The 23,738-nt window shown below is 44.4% G+C and overlaps 1 protein-coding gene across 8 annotated transcripts; it reads left to right on the top strand.

Moving 5' to 3' along the window:
* On the top strand, positions 1-23,029 carry LOC135391605 (PRKCA-binding protein-like). 8 transcript variants are annotated; one of them, XM_064621917.1, is made up of 11 exons: positions 1-100; positions 1,311-1,398; positions 3,509-3,749; positions 5,795-5,861; positions 5,921-6,010; positions 6,071-6,187; positions 14,292-14,425; positions 14,483-14,575; positions 14,635-14,735; positions 22,430-22,524; positions 22,581-23,029. In XM_064621917.1, the coding sequence occupies exons 2-11, from the start codon at positions 1,385-1,387 to the stop codon at positions 22,835-22,837; spliced, it is 1,209 nt and encodes a 402-aa protein (XP_064477987.1). In that variant the 5' UTR covers positions 1-100; positions 1,311-1,384; the 3' UTR covers positions 22,838-23,029. The 8 variants fall into 8 exon arrangements, with proteins under 8 accessions (XP_064477987.1, XP_064477985.1, XP_064477984.1 ...); XM_064621915.1 differs by lacking the exon at positions 1,311-1,398 and adding an exon at positions 411-498 and having other exon boundaries at positions 40-100; XM_064621914.1 differs by lacking the exon at positions 1,311-1,398 and adding an exon at positions 411-498 and having other exon boundaries at positions 53-142.
* The last annotated feature ends 709 nt before the right edge of the window (positions 23,030-23,738 follow it).

A 23,738-nucleotide genomic window follows, 5' to 3' on the forward strand; every position in this document is an offset into this window, starting at 1 on the left:
AATTTATGGAATAAGCGAGCATGCGCACATCCCGCGCAGAGGCTCTAGCTGTAGTTAGTTCTCTGGCCCGTTCCGTGATTTGTACTGTGATCTCTCGCACGTAAGATTGCAACAGGAAATTTTATTCGACTCTTTAGCATATGTATGGCTCGTTTATTGCACTCGTATTTTTTGCGTGATATCAGTCGCTCGATGTGAGTTAGCTGAGCAAGCAGAATGGGCACGTGGCGCCAAACACTCGATATTAAAGCATAGCGGCGGCAATAGTTTGAACTGCTGGCTACAGCTTACAGCTGGATACAGTGGTGGGCAGCCAGTGCGGGTAGTGCCGCCCCGGTTCTTCGTTTCGATGGCCGCTGTGTAGCATTTTCGTTCTAGCGTTTCTATCAAGCCCTATTTTGTGTTCGTAGGAAATTTACTTGACTAACCTTTGACCGCGGGAATACGCGTTACAATGCTGGACCTCGAAGAGAACTGCTTCTTCGAGGAAGATAAGATGTGAGTATCAAAGCAGAGCAGACGAAATCGATGTTTTAAAATCGAAGAAACGGTTCTCCAAATGAACGGTTTGACGTGAAGACAGAAGAGCTACAGAAATGCTGTTTCAAGTATGCTCCGACAGGCCCCGTCACAGATAAACGGCCCTGATTCGCAGGAAGCGACGTTTGACAGCAGCTGTTTACGTCGCGTAATACGTGTATAGCTATGTGCGCAATCTTCGCTGGCGCTCTGAATCCGTGCACAATCTCGTTGCTGTAATGATCACTTCATCTGTAGCTCGTAAGTTTCGGCTTTCTCCCAAGCCCTAGTCATTTCCAGCATCTTGCGCTCACTTGGCATGCGCGGTTGGTGAGCGACACAGAGTTGCGACACGCACACAGCTACCGTTCTGACCAGCCGGCAACGTTGTATTTTCAGGGAACTATGCTTCCCACATATATGGACACTTCTCTGTGGAAAGGTAGTATGCAATGTGCCCCAATTTCACATGAGACTGTCGCTTTTGTTGATGCGCAGCATATTGCACAGTACTTTAGTGCCGTCCTAATCAAGTCTCTTGCAGCATATATTTCCTCATGAACGACGGTTTGCAAGTCTGAAAGTAGGTTGTTGCGCATCATGTATGATTTGTAAAGTGCAAGGATTATTTAGAGTAATATTATTTTAATGAGAGTCCAATGACCTGCTTACATTTCTTTTGTGCCTCCTGGAGGAGGTTGCTCTGGTTTTAACCTTGGTTGATTTCTACCTTTTTCTGTTTCACTTACATATTATTTGGGGTCCCTTTCTTTCCTGTTTGTGTTTGGAAGGCTCCCCCCAGGTGCATGCTAGGTCTAGGGAGGAGTACGCCTACCACCTGATCCCCACCCAGGACCCAGATGAAATGGAAGACTCCATGTATGTTTCCCGTTTTGTTACGCACAACCTGCTGTCCCATTTGTCGCACCAGGAACATGGTCTACATGTACATCCCCATGGTTTTAGGCTGTCATGGCATTGGCAAATCAGCTTTAAAGGACAGGCCAGAGGTCTCGGCAGAACTATCCTTGCGCTTGCTGACCAAGAGCGAGGGAGGCTCCGCCTCCTGGATGCCAGCCAATAGGAGGACGCGGAGGATAGGCACTTCCCAAGCATCTGCTCTCGCCTAAAAGATGGCGCAGTGTTAGCGTTGTTTATGGGAAAAGCTACAGTATCCATCGATCTATCGTGTGTCGCAAGGCTTCTGCCATGGCGCACCAATCTTACCAATGGCTGAATGAGGCTTAGACAGGGGAGTAGCTACCGTTATTTTGACTACCACAAGGCTTCTGCGGCACTCAAAACAGTGGCACCTGCTGGTTAACGGACGGCAAATCAGTTGGTTAGATTGGTGTGCCATGTTAGAAGCCTTGTGACATGCAAAACAACGGTAATGCTGTGTCATCTTTTAGGTGAAAGCAGAGGCTTGGGAAGTGCCTGTCCTCCGCGTCGTCCTATTGGCCCGCATCCAGGAGGCGTAGCCTCCCTCGCTCTCGTTCAGCAAACGCAAGGATAGTCCTTGGTAGACATTTGTTTAGCTGCACAAAGTATTTGAGTAGAAAGTGTTTAGCCACCTGGTACAGTTCCATTTCTCATGTATTCGATTCAACGTGAATTTCTCGTAACATTGCTATTAAAATCAACCCTCCAAACCCTGTGAAAATGTTACGTCTTACTTCCTTACAGTGCTCAGTGTCACCATACAAAATATTTCGACTAATTTAGTTCAACCATTTATTAGTGAACTTTATATAGTAGGTTGTTTGGCAGCTGTGACGTTACTTTCGGCAGAATCGGTTTTCTTTTTTTCAAGTTGCGATTTCCGGACAAAATTAACCAATTACGTTGTACAGTACTGAACAAAAGTTTATAGAACATGCTCCAGCACAATCTTTCCTCAGAGTGGCACGCTAGCAGCGAATTGAACTGTACGGACTTACAGACATATGCCTAGGTAACACAGTCACCTGTTTGCGAGTTTCTACGGTACAATTCGCTGCTATCGTGCCACTCTGAGGAAGGAATCTGCCGTCGCGTGTTTCGTAAACTTTTGTCCAGCACTGTACCACATCTCAAAACAGACTTCAGTCATGTTTATCTTATTGGCGCGTAGCGCACCATCCTGGCATCTGGCCCAGTTCAGTTCAGTGGCCCAGGCTTACATCACCATAAAATGCAGACTGGATAAAAGAAAATGTCATTTGTTTTTCTAGTTTATTTTCGAGACTACGGAGGAAATCTTGCATATGGCGTCCCCGCATAACTCAAAGTAGAATACAACACCAACCTCAAAGTCAGAAGGACACCTCCGGAGTGTCCATTTAAGATTTGCTGATGCTTCAGGGGCACATCTGGTACTGTTTAGAAGCTTATGTCATGCGCACGGATCAATTTTATCTTGCTTTTGAAGCTTGATGTGAATAGTGTGAAACCACTGACAGTGTGGGCACTAGATACAGCAAAACTGGCATTTACTAGGGAGGCTCGAAAGATCTGGAACTGTTGTATCTACGCTCTTGTGGAAGAGAGCTGAGCTTGGAGCATGCTTTTATGCCAAGTTAAACTAAACTCTATAGCAATCGATGTAACAGTTTCGAATACTTTGTTAAATTTATCTGGAATTATCTAAAATTTATTGTGGAGCAATGTACATCTCCAATGACGACCCAAAAACGTAATTTGTCATTATGTCTAGCCAAACCAGAATTCGTGTTGTAACGTTGAAGCTGAATTGGAAATTACATTTAGGTGCAGTGAAATGTTTGCTTCAGCCTTGCTTTGACCACACGTGCTCCTAGCACACCATGTGGTTTGATAATAGTTTTTTACATTTTCTGCCAGTTATTTCCACATCTCGGAAGGAACAGTATTTTCAAAACCTGTGGGGCAATACCTTGTGTTTTTTTTTCATCAAATGGAAACTCTTGCGAATATTTGTGCACAAAATAATTCGTTTGTAAACAGTGGTACATATTTTTTGTGTAATCAGGGGCATGACGGTGACCTCTGGGAGCGTGGTGATTCAAAAGGACGATAGCAACCTGATAGGCATCAGCATTGGAGGAGGAGCACCCCTTTGCCCCTGCCTGTACGTAGTACAAGTGTTTGACAACACCCCTGCTGCACGAGACGGCACACTGCAGTCTGGTGATGAGATAGTCGGCGTCAATGGCTCGGCGGTTAAGGGCAAGACTAAGGTGGAAGTGGCCAAGATGATACAGGGAGTCAAGGTGCTCTTTTATGGTGCTCTATTTCTAGAGTTTCAATTCTGTCTCTCTCTCTCTTTGGTGTACTTTACTTTCACTTATTATCTGGTACGGAAATCCTCTGTCTCGATGAATATGTATATTTGTCAGTAATTTGTCTGAAGCATGATGTGATTCTGTTATGAAATGACGAGACGAGTGAGGCAAGGCTGTGAAGCCTGACCATTTAATGTGCACTCGCCATGCTAGAGCAGTTAAACAAAAACTGAAACCGGAGAAAAACTTTGTACACTGTCCTCCACTGGCAGTACATTAAAACATTAAAAGCATCTGTATATTTTAAAAAAAGTTTACCTGTCCTTTTTGGTGATATGGGCAATGTTTCAATACGGCGTCACAACACTTCACCGTAATCAGTGGTGGATCGGGAGGACCTCTTTTTGTGTGTGTGTGTGTGGGGGGGGGGGGGGGGGGGGGGAACACCCCTCCCAAAAATAAATGTCAGTTTATGCAATGGATTTCCCTCCCTAACTACGTGCTTCAACAAAGAAACCCCCCCTCAAACCCAGGGTCTGGCAAAAGCAGTTCAGTCCGAAGCACCACCAATGTCACCTAACTGCCATGTGATGGTAGCATATTCCATATATGCTACCATCCCTTAAAAGGATGACAGTCTGGAAACGAAGTGCTTGAGCCTATAATGGGCCAGTAATGTACAGTAGGAGATAATTAGCTCGAACTCTGATATCTTGAAGTATTGGTTAAATTGAAGAGATCTTGCATTACAGAATGAACTCCAATACCTACTATGTTTGTCACTGCCTGATCACTTGGTAGTATGTCTGCCTGCTGATCCCAAGGCTGCAGGTTCAATTCTGTCTGAGGGTGCCTGCAACTTGGTGGCAGGGTACAAGTTGCTTTGCCGTGCTGTCTTCTGCAAGGGACATCAAATATGATGTGCCGTGTGCTGAGATATTGGCATGCATTAAAGAAACCCTCAGGTGGGCAAAAAATTAACCGCAGACTGGTGACTGTGGTGTTGTTAGTGATCATAATTGTCTTGTGATGTAAAGCCAGGGTTAATCATCTGTCACCGGTTATTCTGAAAGGTGTTCGGGACAAATCCCAGCAAAATCTTTTCATAAAAAAGAAAAGAAGAAAAAGTGATGTTCAATCTAAATTTCACCAAGCTCTGACGTCGGAGTCGTGAGAGCTTCAGCCAGGGGCGGATACAGGCCCTGGGTTTGGGGGATCGGTTTCTTTGTTCAAGCGTGTAGTGGGGGAGGGGAGAGAGGAAAATCCGATATATAAACTGATGTTTTGGGGGGGCGATCGCTCAATTGCCCCCCTGGATCTGCCACTGGCTTCGGCCATTCCCACCTGTTGTCTCAAGCGTATCACCTTGCCTACCCCACTGTGCCAATATGCTGCTCGCCTCTTACCCCTTATGCTGTAAAACTTTGAATGCATGCACACATCAGTCGACATAACCATCCGTTTCGTTTGTCCCCTGTTTCCACACTGATAGAGACAACTTGTAGGCATTAACTCTACCCCGAATGCCTTTTGGCGTGCCCCGGTAAATGCATTACAGCCCCGCAATTTTTGTCGTGCAACGTTTCGGGATCCCGGCATTCTGCTATAATTCTCCTGGCTTCTTTTCCTGTACAAGATTCTCTCTGTCACTCCAAAGTATTCGATTCAACCCAGTATATCAGTGTTACCAATGCATGGCAGAGTGGGTTTAGGCGTCTCGCCTGTTGGCAGTAGCCAAGGTCATGCTGAATGCTGGTAGGTAGTGGGTTCGAATCCTACCGCCGGCTGCTGCTGTCTGAGGTTTTCCCTGGGTTTTCAAATAAACTTTCGAGACAAATGTTGGCACAGAAGAGAAGTCTGCCCAGGACGCCTACTAACCCCCTTGTCACCCACTCCTTCCTACTGTCTTCTCTCCATATGTCCACGTCTCTATGCCGTTCATAGCCACAGTTGCTTCGTGGCGCTAACAATGAATTAAAAAAAGATCAATGTTGCAACTGATACTTACTCTTTGCAATGTTTTACATTTGCAGCACCAGGTGACCATAAACTATAATAAGCTGCATGCAGATCCAAAACAGGGCAAGACTCTGGACATCGGTGAGGCAGTTTCATGAAAGTCCCCTGACGTTTAGTCGCTGACTTGTCATTCCTCGCAGTGCTCAAGAAAGCCAAGCATCGCATGGTAGAGAACATGAGCTCGACTACGGCAGATGCCCTGGGCCTGAGCAGGGCCATCCTCTGCAATGGTCAGTGTATCTGCCACTCTCCCATGTTCTTCTAAATGTCCCATTTCCCAATGGCCATAGACAGCCTGGTAAAAAAGTTGGAGGAACTTTCTCGGAATGAGCATATCTACAAGGGACTGATGGAACACACGCATCATATGCTCAAGGCCTTCTTCGAAATCTGTCATGTCTATCGAGGTGAGTGGGTCACTCTTGCGTTCTGCATTTCGCTCTCAATCGTCTCAACTAATGTGCCGATGGAATTGTGGAAAATCACTGTTAGCGTAAGTAGTTCATTCATTTGAGTGTTTTACATACTGGATTCAGCTTGTCATCAAAGTACACTGAAGCCCCGCTGATATTTTTTGAATGTTTTTAATTTTTCTGTTTATGAAAGCTTTTTCCTGCACAACTAGCCTGTGCAGGCATGCCACAAGGAGTCCACCCATATGCAACTGTATACTAGGGTGATTCCATTTCGGGCAAGGTGGTCGGGGCAACATCAGCGATTTTTGCTGAAAAAAACATATGTGATCCCCTTTCCCAGACTGAGCATAGAACAGCAAGTATTTTGAGAAAGAGAGAGAAGCTCTTTTATTGGCATCACATACGGAATTCAGACTTTTCATCAACGAAGGAAAACATCATCATTTACATAAGGAATGACCTTCAGGGATCGGACACTATTCGCATGTAACTGATACATACTCAAATTATAGCTGAAATATATGGCAAACAGTAACTGAGGATTACACATCAATGAACTCATGAACTACAAGCTGCAACCCAACAAATCGTGGGCAAAAATAAATAAAACTAATATATATGCAAGATGCAAATGAGAAAACACATGAAAATTTGTAAATACAACGTGATCTATTCCGTGACATGAGAATATTCAGTTAATGTCAATCCGAGATAACGGCTAATTTGTAGCTTGAAGCATAAAGTAATGAAGTTTTATCTTAAGGACATCTATTGATGTGCTGCTTTGTATATGCACTGGCAATGAATTCCATAACTTGACAGCATAATATTGAAAAGAAAAGTAACCGTAGTTGGTCCTTATCTTAGGTAGACCTAGGGAAAATGGTCCGTAGTTTCTTAGCGGGATGATACATTCACGACTCCTCAGAGTAATAAATGGTAAATAACATAAGTTGTTTCGCAGTTCGTAAACGATGGTACATAACCTGCGTTGAAGTAAAACTTTTACCTCAGGAATATTGAACAATTTAAATGCAAAAGTAATACTTTCATTATTTGGCGTAGCTAACATCGTTCGTAATGCCTTTTTATGGGCAACATGCACAGGCTTAATTGTGGAATCGTATGTTAGGGCATAGCATGCGATGCCATAGGAAATATGGCTTTGAACAAGAGACATGTAAACGCTTCTTAGAACTTGTAACGGCACGAGGAACCTCAACTTGTTTATTGGATAAGTACCCGAATAAACTTTGTTGCACACGTGTGAAACATGGTCGTACCATAACAAGTGCTCATCAAGTGTTATGCCCAGGAATTTCGTTGAGGAGCGTTTGGCAATAGTATGAGGACCAAGCACCAAGTCACTATTACAACTACCCGTGAATAATTGGGGGGACTTGAAGATGACATATGAAGACTTGGACGGGCTAATTTCGAACTTATTAAAAGTCCGCCAAGAATGAAGCCTTGATAGTGTATTATTTGCGCGTGAGAATAAATCATTTATATCGAAACTCTGCAGAAATATGGAAGTATCGTCCGCGTATAGAATTGTTGGCTCGTTCAGATAAGATATCAGATTTTTCTTCAGAATCAGATTTTTTAAGATATTTCTCCTGAGGATGGGGGTTCATCAATGTCATCCTCGTTGTTGCCATCGTCTTTACTTTTTTTTGAAAATGTTGTCAGTGCCGAAAACAAAGCTGTTGCTAACGCTGCTGAAGTGTCAAACAGTGACGTCATGTTAGCCTTGTCCTTGCCTCTATTAAACACATCTGTCGTAGTAACGCCATTGACATCTTCACTTGAAGTTGAGGTCTGCATTTCAGTATTTCCAAAACTCAAAGATGCTCGTAGTCGAAGGCACTCGTATTGTAAGATCTTGCAATGCATCTGAAGCAGAGCGTGGCGGAGCCAGCAGAGCCACCGGAGCATTCAGTTTTGTTCGCACACAGTTCCACCTTCCCGCACGCGCGTGCTGCGCTTCTACACATGCGTCATGTCAGGAATGGCGAATAGTCTTTGTTTCGTACACGCAGTACGAAATATTGGGCGCGGGAGTATTTTTTTCTGCCGTATTTCTGGTGCTCCGGGAAATGATAAATCCCTAAAACCATGCAGGTTTGAAGCGTGATGAGTACGAATAATGAAGCGTATCTTCCGAGGAACGGTCCAACTTATTGGATACGGAAATACGTATTTTCTCGATTATAAGACGACCTTTTTTTTTTCAAAATCTGGTGTTCCAAAGTCGGGGGTCGTCTTATATTCGAATATGCACGCCACAACGAGGTCAGGGGAGAGGCGGAAGCGGGTGACGGGAGAGGCCAATAGCGCGGCGCAACCGATATCACGTGTTGCGGTGTCAGAGCCTCAGTGCGATGCACAATACGGCACAATGGGGACTTGTGGAATACAAGCGTTTGCCGGGAGGAATGCACCTCCACCCGATTGGACATTGTGTATGACATCATGCTCAAACCTCATTGGAGAAAATCGCCGGCAGCGTCGTCTGCTGCATGGTCCGCTGTCTGTCTAGCTCCACGTCCCGCTCGTTTGTGTGATTGGTGTGTGAACCACGTGGTTTCAGGATTGTGTCGAATTTTTCGAGTGTAGGAACGGGGAAAAGTGTGCTCAAGTCGCAAAAGTCATGCAGGATTGGGAGTCACTGCTTCGCTTCGATGGGTGTAACACGAGAGGAAGGAACCGCTGGTGCACGAGTGAAGGTGCGGGAACAGCACACAATTAAGACATAGCGTTGACCCACACTGCTTTCAGCTGTCACCCAACGAAAATGCAAGGATTGCAGGTATGGTGTGCTGCAGTGACAGAGTGTATTTCATAATATTAAACAACATGTACATAGGGTCTGACCATTCAGTTTATACCGGATGCCACCCCATCCATCAACAATTAATTTGTGCGAATAACGACAATTTATTGTTTGACTGCGGAGAATAACGTGTGTTTATTCCTGTACCCTTTTTGAGTGCACACTGTTTAGTCACATATGTATATACACGTGATGTAAACTTCATACCAAAGAAATAGTAAGGTGTGGGAGGCTGAAGAATACTTATATAATAAAGTTTTACACTTTTGATTGCAAGCAACCTGCTGGACAAAGGCCAATGGTGGCTGGACAAAATTACCAACGATGCCCGAACCTGTCAGTAGCGTCCCATATCACCCCGGCTTGTGGGTTCAAAGATAGCACCCAATCCTTGTCCCCCAAATGCAGGAAAATTTTAAATTTCCTGAGGAAAGCTTTAACACCAAATCTTTCCAAAGCATTCAAAAAGGGTACAGGAATAAATACACGTCATTCTCCACTGTCAAACAATAAATTCTCGTTATTCGCACAAATTAATTGTTGATGGATGGGGTGGCTTCCGGTATAAACTGAATGGTCAGACCCTATGTACATGTTGTCTCATAATATGAAATACAATTTGTCACTGCAGCACACCATACCTGCAATCCTTGCATTTTCGTTGGGTGACAGCTGAAAGCAGTGTGGGTCAACACTATGTCTTGTGTGCTGTTCCCGCCCTTCACTCGTGCACCAGCGGTTCCTTCCTCTCGTGTTACACCCATCGAAGCGAAGCAGTGACTCCCAATCCTGCATGACTTTTGCGACTTGAGCACCCTTTGCCCCGTTCCTACACTCCAAAAATTCGACGCAATCCTGAAACCACGTGGTTCACACACCAATCACACAAACAAGCGGGACGTGGAGCTAGACAGACAGCGGACCATGTAGCAGACGACGCTGCCGGTGATTTTCTCTAATGAGGTTTGAGCATGACGTCATACACAATGTCCAATCGGGTTGGGTTGCATTCCTCCCGGCAAACGCTTGTGCCGGAACGGCATTCTTCATTCACTGTCATGGCGTCGGTCTCTGGCGTTTTGACAGAGTTAACACTTTCGTAAACACAGCAACAATTTAGCAGTGGCAAGGCAGTTTCAAGTATCGGAAATAAGTGTTACAAGGTGGCTAAAACAACAGGGAGAGATCAAGAATTTTGCCACCGCAGTGAATTTTGGACACTTCGTTCAATGTGCCTGACGACGTTGTCGTGCACACTCTTAAGAAATATGGTTCTGTGCGCAACTAGCAACAAAAAACACAGTAGCGTAGAAAGTGATGATAAATAAACGGTATTGTGCATTGATTCCAACTGCTATTCTGCCTCCCCATTCCTGTTTACTTTTTTTTCCAAATTCATGTACCCTAAACTCGGGGGGTCGTCTTAGATTCGAGAAAATACGGTAGTTCTTTGGGGGCATTTGATGGGGCTAACAGTTCTGTCTGAAAAATTGGAAAGTCTGAATTTTTGGAGTTAGAATTATCGGTCGGTGACTGTATATGGATATGTATAAAGCTTTAGTCTGAATGTTGCATGTTTGTGAGCTACTGTAGACACTCGTTAATATGACCACGGCCGTTCCCGCTAGAGCAGTGCACTGGCCTAATTTTCAGGCGCGTGCCCGGCGCAGGCCCGGCTGCCACAGCCCGTACCCGGCCCGGGCCTGACGTCTTCTATATATTTCCAGCCCGGGCCCGACTGTTTCCATGCTGAGGCCCGGTCCCAGCCCGCCTCTGCTCTATTTGTTCTCGAGGTTCGGAGGCGTATTTAGATTTACTAAAGAGCACAACGCAGCAAGGAAAAGGACGGAGCTAATTGGTGGAGAGTCAGGAGGTACACTCGAACGCAGCAGTGGCTGTATTTCTCTGCCGGTAAGCCGCTCTTTGCTTGGTGGTTGCTTGCTTGGGAACGCAGCGCCGCATGGGCGTATGTACATTGCGGTTCAAGAGAGACTCATCGGAGCTCTGTTGCACATGCTCCGGCGTTAGTTCCTCTTTCTTGAACTCTAACGCGAACAAAATATATGTCAGAACACGTAACCTAACCGACCCTCTTGCCGGACTCTCGTAAAAACAAAATATGTCAAAACACTTAACCTCGTGCTGGACCCCACACCAATCATCCCCAAATGTGTGTGAGTGCACGCGTGAAATCCAGACCCATTCACGAAATAAGCATGATCACATGTAAAAAGGTGATAGTCCTCAGATGAGAATACCTGATATCCCATACTCAATGGGGGAAAAAAGGAACGTGAAAATTCAGCTGTCCAGTCTCGTGAAGTGAAATATGTTCGCGTACATGCCTGACCATGTCTGGCGTTCTCAAGCCCATACCCGGCCCGGGTTCGGTGGCTGAAGCCCGGCCCAGGCCTGCCTAAAAAACGCCTAGCCCGGCGTTTTTTAGGCAGGCCCTTCCCGCAGAATGTGGTCATAGAGCGAATTGTCGTATTAATGAACACCACGTGTTACAAGTCGCACCATACCCTCCAAGTAACCTTCAAAAAGTAGAGAATCACATGAGCTGCTAATACGAATAATGAGACCCTTTAAAGACTGTATGAATGTAATGCGTATGTATGCATGGTCGCCCCTTGAATCTGACGTATGTTCACTTCGTTCTGGCAGTCATGTCTGTTCGTTTGTGCTTTTTATCAGACATGGTCGATGAATGCCGTAAGACTGCAGCAGGTCGCTATGAACACATGACCGAAGACAGTGCTCTTTTGAGCGCGTCGATGCAGGTGTCATGAGACACAACGAGCGTCCAGGTTTTGCAGTTATGGATCAGGAGAACTGCCGGTTTAGTGACCAGGAGTCATAGTAAGGAGAGTAGAATACATGTGATCGACCATCGTTGTGCAGAATCTACCGGTCACTGTCGTGTAAACAATGTCATATTAACGAACAACAGTTACATGAGGAGGCCATTGGGAGGGAACGGTTCTCGAGAAACAAGGTCATAAAGCGAGGATGCCATATTAACGAGTGTCATATTAACAGTGTTGGACTGTCGGGCTTGCAGGGCAATGCACAGCTTCCATTTAAGGCTGTTATAGGTACTACCTTGTTACCATCACTTAAATATAATAGTCGTGTTCAACCTAACAATGCTACGTTTAAAGGAGCGTGGAAGTGAACCCCAAAATATTTTGTTTTACGCTGAGGCGTGTTGGGCAATGAATAAAATGATCTCGTGCGAAAAACGAGCGTAGGTGACCTCTGAGGTGACGCATGATGGTCTGTTCCACACACCTTTAAAAGATCCTCTCCACGTGCAAAGAGTACATTGCCAAACGAGAGGATGTCATGACGCATCATGAGTTCCGACACGTGACCAGTGACGTGCAGCAGAGCTCAAGCATGTATAAGTGGCGCGTGAGCTGAGAAGAGAAAACAAAGAAAAAAAGGCACAGAGCCATTGCTATATCACACAAGGCTCGTGTCTGTCTGCTGTGGCTGCTTTCTCGGACAATTTTTGGAAGTTTGATGTCGCAGTGACAATACACCGCAGAGCGAAAATATTTTGCATGGTGACTCCTGGTGGCCAGCTTTACCGGTAGGGTTTCGAGCCACGTTAAATGTCACTTCCATGCTCCTTTAAGCCCCATCCTACCATAGGTGGGCATTTTCCTGCGTCCTCACTCATCCTCACCTCACGAAGCACAGACTTTATTGGCCTCACTCACCCTCACCAAATTTGCCTCACCAGTAACTAAACCTCAGTCACCCTCACCTTCACATTCCATTTTAAATTTTGACCTCACAAACCTCACCTCAGGGCATCGGGATCACGAGAGGCCTCACCATCCTCATCCTCACATGCCTTCATCTCATGAGGCTATTCACAACCCTTATGGCCTCACGTATATCTTCACCTCATGAGGGCCCTCATGTCCTCACAGCGCCTCACATACCTTCGCCTAATGAGGACCCACATGGCCTCACAAGTCCTCATCCTCACGTGCCCTCGCCTCATGAGGACCCTCATGGCCTCACGATCCCTCATCCTCACGAGCCCTCGCCTCGTGAGTATCGTCATGGCCTGACGTGTCTTCAAGCCACTAGTAGGCACATGAGCCTCAAAAGAACTTTCCGTCATGTTCACATGACACGTCGGCATTGAACTACTGTGTCAGTAGTTGGTACTAATGATACTGTGTGGCATTAAACTGTTTATAAAGTTTCGTGCGGTACTTGGATAAATATGGTAACAATTGTTACTGTCACAGTGAGATTTAACGTTAGTGTTTGGCATCAGCAAAGAGGAGCCCAAACCCATCACTTCATCTGTGAGGTCCTCACGAAAGGTCCTATGGCCTCATATGTGAGGTCCCTCACGAAAGGCCTCACAGCCTCATCCATGACGTTCCTCACGAAAGGAATCATCCACTCATCCGTGAGGTTCCTCACAAAGGGCCTCATGGAATACGTTGTACCCTCACGTATTGATGGCCTCACTACGACTGGCCTCATGAGGGCCCTCACGGTGTGCCTCATGAGGGACAATGCCTCACGACTGTCCTCGTGAGGAACATTCAGCGTGGTCTGGCCTCACTCACCCTTACCTCATCGTCGTGAGGTGAGGGTGAGGTGAGGGTGAGGCGTCTTCATGAGGGTCCTCATGAGTGAGGGCACCCAGCTATGCATCCTACTCGTGGTCCCATTGACTGCGATAGCTAGCCGAATCACTCTGTCTCGACAAGTACTATGCCAGCACCAAGACTATAAATCTACACTTGGTCGCAGTGTAATAATTTCTCCGGCGGTGCAACTCTCTTTTGGGGGGACAGTCTACGGTATGTTTTGTGCTGTTCTTATGTTGAACACTGGTATGTTACTGTATCTTTCACATTCTTGCTTTGTAATACCTAACAGCCGCGAGGCATTTAAGCATTAATAAATAAGTAGTCGGTACACAAATGAATGGAGAACCTATGAAGAAAATGTGCTGCATAATTTCAAAATCTTTCAGGCTGTGATGATCTTTGTGTATGTACTGCTACAGGTGCACACCTTGTACCGTATGCAGTACATGGTTTACACTAGGACTTGCTTTATGCAGTAGCAGAGTAGTGCACAATATAAACAAGTACCACAGCTCCCATGCTAAATTGCAATAAGTAAGGAAATGAAAGAGAGCTCGAAAGCTTGTGTTCTTATAATGCAGCCTAGAAATATTCAATGCAATCTGTAGCTCAGTGCATACAATACTTTCAGCGTTCGGCGACGTGTTCGCCGAGATCGGTGTGCGAGAACCACAGCCCCGAGCGAGCGAGGCATTCACACGTTTCGGAGAAGCACACAGGAGCATTGAGAGGTATGGCATCAAGCTGTTGAAGACTGTGCGACCTGTGAGTACAAGCTGCAAGTGCTCAAGAGCAACGTGTCACAGCTTTGGTTGCACGTAGATGCTCAGCGACCTCAACACATATCTCCACAAGGCTGTGCCAGACACAAAGCTCACCATCAGAAAGTATGCGGATGCCAAGTTTGAATACCTGGTGAGGTAGAAGAACTGGGAGGTAATGAAAAAGCTCACCACTACAATGTACCGTTTCAGTCCTACTGCCTCAAAGTGAAGGAAATGGACGATGAAGAATATGCTTACCAAGCTCTACAGGAGCCGCTCTACAGGGTGGAGACTGGAAACTATGAGTACAGGCAAGCACTTTTCAGACTGACTTTTGTAGCGTGATAGTTAAAGGTCAGCTCTGGAGATACCTTACACTGTAACAATATTCTGGAAGCCCATATCGAACTGTGTCTGAAACCACCCTTCATTTCCACCAGACAGTCCCATATTTTAAATAATCGTAAATTTTTAAACAGACATGGGGGACGCCATTTTTATGACTGCAGCTGTTCACGCAGTCTATACCGCCAACGTAAGTGATATCAGTGTTCTTCAAGACTTCCCTCCCTCTCTACGGAGCATACGGGAATGTAGACAGGCGATGGTGGCAGGGAGCATCTGCTTGATCGACGTAGGCTTCTTGATCGCATCGTTTTTTATTTGTGGGATGATCTGCCAACGCCAAAACATGCTGTTGATACCACTTGTGCAGTTAGGATTCGTGCAATTACGCTGTCGCGTTCCGGCCAGCGGCAAACTGGCTAAGAACGCAATGAACGTCACGTATATCGTCAACCGAACTGTGCTATGCCTACATACGTAATATATTTTTATTCGCATTGTAGGTATCTTTGATAAAGTAAGTCAATTCATTGCTTAATTGAAGACGTCACTCTCTCTCGAATACCTGGCGTTTGACGTTACAGGCACAGTAATCGCACTTCTTGGCATTATAATCGGGTGAATGAGTTGTGTTTGGCAACGCCATATGTTATCGTATACACACTGTAGGTACGTACCTAAGAATTGGGCGGGAATGACAACCTTAGTGCAGATTCGCGATGAACGTATTTGCCGAAATTTTACACTGTCGAGAGAGCAAGCACCAGATACAAGAACAAGTAAGATACTTACATGAGGGCATATGTGGCTTATGAGAGCTGAAGAGTAGCACAAAAAGAAAGGAAGGAAAAATAAACGAAAAAGAAAAAATACTGTACAGTACAAGGACACCATGCAAGTATAATTATCAGGAATATCTTCGCACCTTATTTCGGCTGGCTTACTAGTCCAGTGCAGCCCTGAGCCATCACATTAATCAACCACAAAAAATAGAAAAAGAAAAAAGAAACGAAGATGATGAGTTGCTTCCATACGTCATCTACGCCAGTGCTACATCTGGATCTGCATGCTGGTTTCAGGAGCCGAGTTACTTCTTGAATCAATACACATCTCCACACATTCCACAGATACTGTAATTTTACACATAACATCGAATAGACCATAATTTTATTGAATACACAGAGATCGTAAAACTACCTGACTCCCCCCAATAATCCCTTGTAACAGGTAAACAAGTACACTGCAAGATGGACAGAATACAGGTGCAGTTTAGGTGTTCTCTGGTAAGTCTTACGTGCAGAATGAGATCATTCCCTACAAACCAGTATAAGGGGTTGCAACACCATCATCCCGCATGAACATAAAAGCTTCTTTATACCAATGTGTGTTTTACGAACCAGGGTGGGAATAGTGTGTAGAAAATGGGCACCTTGAATAGTAAAACTCAAGCAGCTCTGATGTCACAGACCTTAGCGATATCAGTGGAATTGGCTGTATCTCTGAGGTCTTTGACATCCGCGCTTTAGTCGGGTATCTGTTCGAGAGCTTTTATCTCGCAAAGTATGACACATAAGAAACAAAGATTGATCAGCATTATGAAGCACAATGCATGATGCACCTATGATGCAACAAACCACATCTATGAAAGCGCCCCAACACCTTTAATTTTTCCCTGACACTTCATGTAAAAATGGCTAAGGAACCTGCAGTACCATTTACTGTGTGCACGGAAACCTTGTGTTTGTTTCCCCATCCCCTACGCTTTTACAGAAGCCACCGATTAATTGCGAATGAAATGCCAAAAACTAAAAATCCTAGGTATGAGACTGCTTGTACACGTTCACACGGCTTGTGCAGTAAAGAAGCAATGCAATTCTCTGTTTCAGTAGTTTTCTTACACACATTCCTCATGTGTAGATACCATATGTGGTACACAGATAAGGTGGAAGTGGTATCTTACGTACATGACCGAGTAACAGCCCCAAGACAAGGCAACTTTTAGTGCACATAATGGCGGGATGTCTTTCAGAAGGGGAAGTACACCCACTATCCCCTACAACACTTTGAATGTTCCAGTTCCTGTAAATGAGGAATGCAGGACAATTGCTTAGTAATCGCTGCTAGTTTGAAATACTGTAAATCACCTTCGTGGAGCCAAAGCTGCTTCCCAATGTCTTGATGTGCACATCTTGCATGGTGACCTTGATGCTCATGAATATGTGAGCAATGTTATGATCCAAATATCCATGATATGCCAGAGTATCATGAGCCATTTTACCGGAACCAGGTTTCCATTATCATTGCTTGTCCATGTGCATGTGTTGCACCATCATTGTAGCACCAGATGCTGCTTCACCAGCGCTGCTGTATGTACCTTTTTCCTGGGGCCTGAGCAAGGAGAAGCAGAAATTATAATTATACCTGTTAAGGCTAATATAGTTAGGAAATGTGCAAAAGGCATCTACATATTTAAGGCACAAAATGTGATCAACAATGTTAACAGCATAGCTTGCCCCCAGCTGTACCCCTTGTAATAGGAAATATTTTGTCAACCAATGGACAGTATACATATATGTTATGACGGTGTGCTACAAAGCAAATATGGCCCTCTTGCAACGTGCTATGTGTCAAAATGATGATTTACAGATAGATGAGTCTTTCTCATTACTTCACCTATTTCTGCCAATCTGTGATGGGCATGCTGACCGACATCCCTTGCTGGTCAAGGTACTCAGTTGCTGGAGTCAAACTTCATTAGTATAGAAGGACACAATGGAATTTTTGGCACATAATAACTTTACATTACAACTTGAATACACAGCAATCACAGACACAGCCTGGCTTTTAAAGAGGGACAACAATATGCTTCCATGTATGCAGGACATGGGGTAGTTCCATGGTTGGGAAAAGGTTGAGTGTGATGACACAGAAGTCCAGACAGACATAGAGTGTCTCAAAACAGGAACTCCTAAGTTGTTGCTGATTTCAGCTGCTGTGACTGTTTTGTCTTCCCTGTGCCCAAGCTCAGACTTCTCCAAACTCATGTAATTTCTCAATCAGCTTCTCTGAGAAACTGCGTAGTTTTACGTACATACGCGGACTATAGGGCTTAGCAGCCACATATTTGTTGTTTACATGTTCACATTGTGTGCAAGCCATAGTGTAAGTTCGTGTGGACACTTACCCGCAACTTCGGTCCTTTGGTTCGATCCTCTTTGTTGTCGTCGAACGAGGCAGGTGCTGCATCCCTTTTCAGCGACTTTTACTGTCCAAATCGGCCGTCAGGTGAACGACCTCGTAACATTCAGATGCAAAATGCTTCGAGCACACACGACAGTTGCCTTGATAAGTTCAGAGCACTCAACCACTGGTTTCGTACACTCAGTCACGCACAAAATCAACTGGGAACTTGGCACGAAACATCTTTGTTAATAGCGTACCTGCTCGTACTGCGAGAAGCACGGCATTCTCACAATTCACTCACGCTCTCCCACAAAGTGACAACTTAGACGAGGTTGTGTGCACTGACTAGCCGGAGTAAAAAGACGATCAAATTAAGACTCAGAGAATGGTGCCCGTACGTACAGGCGACCCGATTTCGCTTTCAGCCTGACAAATGGTGATTGCTGGCAATTGCGAAAGTGCGAGCCAGTAAATAAGCCAAGAAGAGCCCAAGTGAAAGCTGAGCGTGCCGTCAGCTGTTCAAGCGGACGATCGGATGGCAAACCAAAAAACAGATTTCGCAGCAAATACAGGGTATTCGGCCAAACTATTTTGGAAGTACATTCAGTAGGCATCAACCTTTGTGCCTGCTAGTTTTTGTTGTAATCTGTGGCAGTGAGTTTCCTCCGGAGCTGACCTTTAAAGAATGCTCGAGCCAAAGTAGACCGTTAGTCGTGGAATTGTGCTTCTCGTCCTTGGTGTTTGCCGAAGGCTACTGGTGAGCATAGTTGGAAAGTTTTTCATTTTCAAGCTTGAAAGTTGTATAACATCATTTCAAGGCAAGCATCTTATAGGTGGGGGACTAGCAGAAAATGCAGTTTTATCCTCGGTCACTGGGTACCGTGCACAGCTCCCGTTTCTTAATGTGGCAAGTGTGCGGAGGGGTATAAATGATTATGACGTTATTGTTGCTGCACAGAATGTACTTGTCTTATACAATAACTTTGGGAAAAAAGTGCTTTTTTCATAGCTGGACTGAAACTAGCTTCTTGTTAACGGTTAAATTTATGACACCTAATCTGGCAGCAAACATGTGAAGCCTTTGACCTCCAAGGGACGTAAAATTTAATGTATTCCACCATGTGGCAGCTAGAGATGCAAAATTTCCAGAAAATGTGAACTACTGGGAAGAAACTAGGTTTTCTTTTAGAGAAAACAATTTTCGCTCTTAGAGAACATTAGAGAAGAAATCATAGAGGTTATAATACCATAGTAGCTTTTGGCTAACACACAAACACAGTATATAACAAGTTTAGGTAAATGCAACCATTAGTGCAAGGCCTGACTAGAACTAACAAAAGCATTAAGTTATGTGGAGATGATGCAAAATTTTCACTTGCTGAAATGGAATAGACTCTCTGAGATTTTCTTCTGCAGAAGAATTGAAAATAACAGGAGACAAATTAAATAATGGACGAAGATGAGAGTATGAGCATTCATCATGCAAAAAAAAAAAAGGCAGGGCAGCTATTATTTGGTCTAACTGAAGAAGGCACACATTTCGTTGATATTTTAGCTTCTATTTATGTATTACATTTTGGCAAAGCTTTCTCTTCTTTATTTTGTGTCCATCAGTATCACTATCGTAGGTTCTGATTACGGGTGTCTGTCATCACCAGCTCGCCTGCTTCCTTGCCATCTTATCTAGTCTTCGTCCTTTTGTCTTTCGTACGTCTGTCTCAGATGACATTTCCAGGAATCTTCCCAGTATCTACCGGACCAGAAATCACTGGCCACCGTTTTGCATGAGTCGTCCAAAAGCTAGTAAGAAAAAACTCGCTTGTAGGAGTTAAATCTATCAACAGATACCTTGATACAAGAGACAATTTGAAGGGCTCATACCGGTGATAGTCGGACTATAATTATTTTCTCTACTTGCGTAAAAAATTTACTGGCATGTGTTTATTGGTGCTGTCCAGTAGAGACCCAAAAATGGAGGCCCGAATGATAAGGAATAGTATTGTCAGAGTGCTGCTGCATCACCAACTCTCTGGATCTTGACATCCATAGGGAAAGATACAGCAGGGAGGTAGCCACAAAAAGGCTTCAGCCCTAGTAACACAAAATGTTACCGGAACATTGTTGCAATGTTGCCCCCAAATGTCAAAATGTGGCTAATGTCCTTTTGAAGTCACATCCTAGCAACGTTACATGCGAACATTGCTCCAACATCTCCACAACATTTAAATTAGCTTTGCAACGTTGCTGCAATGATACTGCCACATAATGACAAGATGTTTTCAACATTGTTCCAACTTTGCTGCAATATTCCACATAAGGGCAACGTTTTGACAACATTTAGGTACTACATTGGCAAGGGGTTGGCGGAGTTATTTGTGCGCTATTTATTTCTTCTTCCTTTTTTGCGTCGGATCACAGATGCATACTGACTGCAAACACTTGCACGCCACTGGCAGCCGACTTGAGCTCCGCAAATCCCCGCTTCACTTACTGAGGTGGGGCTAGGGGAGACCGCTTGGGTATCACGTTTGGATATAGAGATACTGTCATCAACCAGTAGCCTCTATTTACGAATAGTATGGAGCATGTACTAAAATGCGAAGTGTTCGGGCATGCTTATTAAGTGTAACAGTGCGTACAACAATTGCAACGGTGACCAGGATGCGTCCTTGAAGTTAATCCTTGCATCTGCAAGAGTCAAGTGTAGTTAACAAGATTTTTGGCATCCCTCCCAGTCATATACTGTGTTTTTAATTCAAGCTTTCTTCAGTAATGTGATTATCTACTTTTTGGAGCTGTAAAACCGGCAGGTTTCCTCTGTGGGTAAGCGTGTTACACGGTGTAATGTTGCTGGAAAGTCAATACACAACGTTCAGAAAACGTAGAGCCACAACGTTGTTCACACACGTTGCTCACAAACGTTGCTCACACTGCGTAGAGCACAACGCCCTCCAACGTTGCTCACACTGCGTAGAGCACAACGCCCTCCAACGTTGCTATGCAATGTTGCATGAACATTGGTGAATGTGAAGTAACGTTGGTCCACTTCTGACAGTGCTGCGGGAACGTTCGGCTGGCAACGTTTCTCAAACGTTGATCTTCCATGTTGCTTGAACATTGCTGAATGTCAAGTAATGTTGATCCACTTTTGATAATGTTGCAAGGACGTTGCAAAATGTTAATAAACGCTGCCCCACATTGGGCAACATTCGCAACGTTGCAAAATGTAACGCTGCCCCACATTGGGCAACATTCGCAACATTGCTGCAATGTCGAGGCCACAATATGTGCTACTAGGGAGAAGCATACTTTGGTGACGTCACCCAACAAAATTTTTGGTGTCGATTGATTATTGAGTTGCACAAGATGATTTTGACTGTAAGCATCCCTGATGTGCATATGTCAGCAAAACAGCTCACGGATGGTATAATCTTGGTCTTGCTGTCATCTGTTAGCAGATTGCATGTGCAGCGCACATCTGGAAAACAGTAAGCTGCCAATTGTCACGTCACAAGTCAGCAGTCCCCTTAATTAGTGCTGTGCGAATATTAAGACTTTTCTAATACCGAAGTAAAGAATTGTATATTTCATTCAAGTTCTGAATCGAATATGGCATTCTGTATTCAAAATTTGGATCAAAGCGATGTCTCTTTCGAACCAAATATATTCTAATATCCGAAGATACACAGAAAGTTCCGAATTTGAGTTCGGATGCCAACCCAAACTCTCCACAATGCCACAAGAAAGAGCGCAACACAAAGTGAGAGCTGATTCATTCAAAGATCCCACTGGCATGTATACTATTGCGTACCGTAAAAGCCGAATTATAGGTCGATGTTGTGCATAAGTGGACTCCATTTTCTGGAGACAAAATGTGGCAAAAGTACTTACTGCCATGATGTATGAAAGCCATTGACTACAGAGGACAGTTTTCTTATTACACGGGTGCGTCAGAGAATGAAGAGATGCGCTGTGAGCAACTGCGCATCAGTCAATGTCTGCCTCATTAGTCTAATTGGAAAGGAGGAACCTTTTTCATAGTACCTCTCCAATATATTGCACCACAAATTCCCCCTGTACAAAATTGGTAACATGTGAGTCACAAACATCACAGTTTGTTTTCCCCATGGCAAATCTAACTGAATAGTTCAACATATTTGCACATTCGTCTGTTTCGGTATAGAGTTTGTCTTCCCGATTGCTTATGTGTGGGAAATTTCATGCAACGTTTTGGTGTTGCAGTTTGGTATAGGGCTAAATTAGTGTAAGAAATTTGCTTTCTTAATTAGCTTAGTTCACAAAAGTAATTAGTGATTAAAAGGGACAAAAAGTAAATTCTATGCCCAAAACCTTGCAAAACTCTCCAACCAAGAGAGACCCCTCAATTTTTTTAAATTAATGTTTAGGTCATCACATCCAGTTACTAAAAATAGCATGACTTTTGTTTCATCATCATATTTCCTTTTCTGTTTCGCAGATTGATCTTGCGTTGCCGTCAGGACGCCCGTGTGAGGTTTGCAAAACTCCGCTCGGACGTTCTGGTGAAGCTGGAGCTTCTTGACCAGAAGCACGGTATTAGAGGGAATACATATTTCCTTTTCTGCGTTTACCATGTCTCTCAATTTCAGTGCAAGACATAGTGTTCCAGCTGCAGCGTCTGGTGGCAGCCCTGTCACAGTACCACAATGACTGTCATGCTGTCATGAAGACCACCACGATATTCCCCATTGAGGTGGACCTGTCCCGCTCTACATTCCACTATCCTGACCCTTCTGTCAGCCCCTACCAAGATGAAGATCCCGACGATGATGAAGAGTTGCTGCAGGCGAGGGAAGCCCTCGAAATGAGCGATTCCACTAAGGACTCCTTCCTTATTGGAGACTGAAGAAGATGTGAATTGCATCATACCTGGTGCACGGGATGCATTGTGGAGTAAATAACTGCCCTCTTCTAGTCACCCATATTTGGGCTCTCCATTAACATTAAAGGGGTTCACAAAAAAAAATGTGTTCTCTAATTCTGGACAATTTTGCTGTTGGAGTATGTTGAGCTTGTTCATAAACCATTCCCAAAATGGTGTCCTCAATAAGCTTAATTGATGTGCTTCCACAGGCTTTTTTTTTTCTTTTTGCATTTTTTTCTGTCATGTACTGTGAACTCCAGTGACACTGGCTTCATTCATGTTCAACGGTTCTGTTCAAAGCACCTCTACCAGTATCAGTGTGCTAAAAAAAGGAACACTGCTATGGGCATGTTCAACCTACGAAAAGCATTGCAGAGAGCCTCTTTTCGTCCCGATATTTTACAACCAAAAGACAACATGTTTGAAATGTGCTACCTTAATTGCTTGACGTCATACTTACGTTAACAAAGCTTATTTTCGCAGTAATAATATGTTAGTCCACAATGAGCACCCAAGATGTCACTCTTAGGTTGGACACAACAACAGACGCTCCAGTGATTCATGATTTGAGAACTGGTCACTGATGACTTTGTCTTTGGGATTTTCTTATCGCCCCCACGTCACCCCCGTATTACACTGCAAACCCTATTACGTGCCAAATGCCTCCAAAACAGATAAAAATGCAGGAGAAGACTGCGGATACGGGGGTTGTCACATCCCTAAGGGGGCATTAACATCCCCCACCAGAAATTAGAATCCTGCACAAATTGCAGGCTTGTCTGCATGAACTGCAAATTGCATATTCTGAATTTCATTTAGACAGCATATGGCTAATGTCTGGGCTCCATACATCAGATGAATTTGTTTTCAACTTAGCCAAAAA

Source organism: Ornithodoros turicata, chromosome 4 (genome assembly GCF_037126465.1).
Source record: "Ornithodoros turicata isolate Travis chromosome 4, ASM3712646v1, whole genome shotgun sequence".
Taxonomy (NCBI): domain Eukaryota; kingdom Metazoa; phylum Arthropoda; class Arachnida; order Ixodida; family Argasidae; genus Ornithodoros; species Ornithodoros turicata.